This window comes from Austrofundulus limnaeus, unplaced genomic scaffold (assembly GCF_001266775.1).
Source record: "Austrofundulus limnaeus strain Quisiro unplaced genomic scaffold, Austrofundulus_limnaeus-1.0 Scaffold338, whole genome shotgun sequence".
Classification (NCBI taxonomy): Eukaryota; Metazoa; Chordata; class Actinopteri; order Cyprinodontiformes; family Rivulidae; genus Austrofundulus; species Austrofundulus limnaeus.
In genome coordinates, this window is record NW_013952740.1 from 264059 (window position 1) to 268202 (window position 4144).

Genomic DNA, 4144 nt, shown 5'->3' on the forward strand with positions numbered 1-4144 from the left:
GGCTTTAGGCATGTTCTTTATGAGAGTATAACATTATAAAATGATATAAAACTCAAAAAAGTTGATTTTACATGATATTACCCCGTTAAAATGAGCTGTGAAAGAGAGAACATCATGAGGTTTTGAAAAGAAAGTTAAAAGATAAACAGAGACTCTCCTTTGCRACAGTCTTGGCTCCACATCTATAAACCATTCTCCTCTTTAGCTAATGAAACCAGCGTTGCCAACGTAGCGACTTTGTCACTAGATCTAGCGACTTTTTCGTCCGACAAATCTAGCCCGGGTGTTTTTAGAGACTTTTAGGAGCTTTGGCGACAGCATTTTCCAAGCACTTTTTTCCTTTCCTCCTCTGTTCCTCCGCAAGCAGCGAGCGCGGAGGTGAGCCCCTCCCCGTTCCTAAAGCCGTCCGACTCACTGAAGCCTGCAGCACCTCCAACCCTACCCCCAGCCTTGGCTGAAGTCAGCTGAGAGGAGAGACCGCTGCAAATGAATCACGCATGCGCAAAGCTGTCACTGCTTCTATGTGGTTTACAAAGCGGGATGTAATATTTATTGTAATGTTTTTCTCTGGTACTGCCTCTGTAAACTAAATCTCTGGACCCAGCTGTGTTTGACTCACAGATCAGTCACTTCACCTCTTCCTCGCTGTGTCTCGTGACATCGAACTGTCTGCAGATTAAATTTAAAATTCCCACAAATTTAATTTATGTTGATCTAAGCATTGAAGTCATAAACTATTTTTTATTTCATTAAGTTTAATTGCAGTTCTAAACATATATAGTGTTTTTATTCACTTTTTTTCCTCTTCATCATCTCTCCTTATAGCTCAGATCACAATTATTGGCAAACATCCGACTATGCAAAGTAAGTGATGACGTCATCTAGCGACTTCTAGCGACTTTTAGGACAGCCAATAGGGGCTTTTCTTGCTCAGGACTTGGCAACACTGAATGAAACAGTATCCACCTGCACATAGTGCACCTCATCTTCCTCTTCCTCGGGCGAAGAACATGTTTCTGCTGGTTCATCTTCACTGGCAGCTGATATAAAAGTTCCATCAGCTTCGACACACTCTCCACTGATACTTTTGCTGCTAAACTCATTCCAACAAATACATTTTCCTTTTTGAGAGCGCCTCTTCTTCCCCAACATTTTGACAGCTGTCAATCATTGAGGGACACGCCCCCAAAACTAGCAACGCAAATTCTGAAAGGTGATTCTACGGACCACCAGCCACTGAGCCCATGAGGGTTACCTATGACTGACTGATGTTTAAAATTTGTGTCAGTAATAATATCATCACTGACTGCAGAATAGATGCGACAGCTGTAAAGCTTTCAGTATGAGGTTTCCCGTACCTGTTTAAGGACCGACAATGTAGGGATAGGATCATGTGACCTCARATAGACCCCTCAAAGCTGCAGGACCCTGGGCTTCAGAGCAGGTAGGCAAGTAGCCCAGCCTGGAGGCAACAGATCCTGGCAATACTCTGCAGCTCCTCCTGGGGATCCYAAGGCTCTCTGTAGAAGAGAGGATACATAATCCCTGTAACAAGTTCTGAGTGCAGTGGGGTTTCCATCCAGTGGAATCTACTTAGAAAACCTCAAGAGGCATCCTAATCAGATTCCCAAACTATGTTAGCTGACTCCTTTTGATGCCGAGGAGCAGTGGCGCCTCATTTTATCTGTAAGACTGAGCCCAGTCACTTTTCAGACGTAACTGGTGCTTCTATCCAGGATTTCAATCTCTCATCATAATCCTCACCTCGGGACCACAGGTGAGGATTGAGGAATAAGCCAACCAGTAAATTAAGCTTTGTCTTTTGGCTCAGTTTTTTTTTTCTTCACTGTAGACAGAAGCAAAGGCCTTATCAGTGCAGACCCTGATCAGTCCATGTCCTGCTTTGTCCTACCACTGTTGAACAAGGCTCTGGGATACATGAACTCTTTTGTTTGAAGCAGAGACTCATCTCCGACGTGGAAGAATTCCACCTTCTTCAAGATATGTGGATGACATTATGACTAATATCCACCACGTCCACTTCAGTACAGATTAGACAATAGGGATTTACAGTAAACTTTAGTGTCATGAAGTACTGAATTAGCTATGCTGGCATAGCATCGCAATTTTGTTACTTTTTAATGCTCCTCTGCATCAAAACATCGCAGGCATCCTCCAGCAAGAAGTCAACTTTCGAATCCAAGCAACTTCAACACTTTATCTTGGTATACCTCACAGTGACTCCATCATACAGGAAAATGTCCTGATGCATCTCAGTAATCCAGGTAAAAAATCAAAGGAAAAAAAAATTGTATAGGTCCTCAGGAAAATGTTTTGTCTCTGATTTACGTTCCTCCGGTGCCCTGCCTTTGAAAATGTTTGATTAGCTCATTGTCTGATATTGATGTTTAGTCTTATGTCATTTGCTCACAGACTAAACCTTTTAAGCCAGAAGTACTTATATTAGTCATGTCTTCCCCTTTTGGCAAACAGAATCTAAGCTGGGGTAAGGAAAATGAAGCACGGGCCAGAAGACTGAGAAAAACAAAGCAGTTCAACAAATTTATTTTTGGTTTCTAGTTTAACTGGCACAATCTCTTCACTGAACGTGGGGCAATGTTTACATAGTGTGAGCAATACTCCATGATAGTTTTGTTAGGGGAAAAAGTTCATGAGAAGCAGCCGTTATTATTGTTTAAAAAGTAACTTTGATATTATTTGGTAAAAAAAACTAAATAACAGCACATAAGTTTTTACATTAGTGCTTGTTTTAACCTTGACTGCCCCTCTGTCTCTGTCCGTCATCCCTCATCAGGCCTGAAGCCAAAGAAAAGGGTCTAACGATGSTAATCGACAGCAGACGCTCGCAACCATCTGCTCTCTGCCTTTCTGCTCTGAAACTGTTCCAGGTGAGTCAGCGAAGGGAGAAAAAAAAACTGTGCCGAGTGTGTGCTTGTGTGTTTTAATTAACCTGCAGCTGTGTTTGTAGCTCGACACAGGTTTCTGAGTGTTTGTTTGCGTTTGTGTGTTCTAGGTGTTGGTTYCTAGCGGGCTTGGATCTGTCTTGGTTTTGGTGGAAGAGCAACAGGAGTCTTTTGAGTTTTCTGTGGAAGGAACTGAGGTGATCGCAGTTTATTGACTAACACGTTTAAGTAYACTGTTGTGTACTTTTGTGTATTATTATATGTTTTTGGTCAACTATGGGAGGCTTCAGACCAACTTAGCAGGAGAACATGCTCTTAACCTGTATATAGTGACCTTCAGAAAGCCATAAATTTAACAAAAAATCCAAATTACTCTCATACAATAAGAGTGGGAGGAGGCAAACTTAGCATTTTCATACAGGCTCTGAGACGCAAAATAAAAATGAAGCTAAGTTTTTATAAAAAATCAGTGAGATTGTCAAATGGGGGAAATAGAACAGAATAGAATTCAACTTTATTGTCATTGCACCGTCACAAGTACAAGCAACGAAATGTAGTTGCATCTATCCAGAAGTGCTATACAGGGTATACATATGTATTTATGTATTTACAGGTGTGCAAAGGTTGTTATAAAAATAAAATGTTCAGTATAAAAATAATATAATATAAATTTTAAAAAATATATGGGAGCTATGTGCACATATACAGATTATGTGGATTATACAGAATGTTAGGAATGAATTGTATATGAATTAGTAGATTTACAATGTAAGGTAGTTAATGGTAAATAAGATTTTCAGATTCAGATTACTGTATATACAGAGTATGTATAAGTGTGAGGACAGTCCGTATGTTATTGTTTTATGGGGGGACGGGGGGAGGGGGGTACAGTCCTTACAGTTGTGTCAGGAGGCGTTCATGAGCGTGACAGCTGTGGGAAAGAAGCTGTTCCGATGCCTGGTGGTTCTGGTCCGTAGGCTTCTCGGAAATCCAAGTAATTTACAGACAATTTGTACAACATATTCCTTAAACTTCAGGGTATCGTTAAATATCTAGAGTTTAAAAAATTAGTTTTTCTCCTGGTTCTGCAAACAGAAACCGTTCTGTTTTTTGTCTACTGCAAGTAAGATACTGACTACTTTTTATCAGAGTTGTAAAGTAGCTAAGTACAAAGACTTTGTTACTGTACTTAAGTAGAATGTCTGGTATCTGTACTTTAC

General features: G+C 40.5%; 1 protein-coding gene across 1 annotated transcript in view; it reads left to right on the forward strand.

Annotated features, from left to right (window-relative positions):
- The window catches only part of arhgef40 (Rho guanine nucleotide exchange factor (GEF) 40), a 68022-nt gene that overhangs the window by 28314 nt on the left and 35564 nt on the right, over positions 1-4144 (forward strand). The window contains exons 9-10 of the mRNA XM_014022675.1: positions 2816-2909; positions 3035-3121. Coding sequence (XP_013878129.1) covers positions 2816-2909; positions 3035-3121 — 181 coding nt within the window. The remainder of the gene's footprint in view (positions 1-2815; positions 2910-3034; positions 3122-4144) is intronic.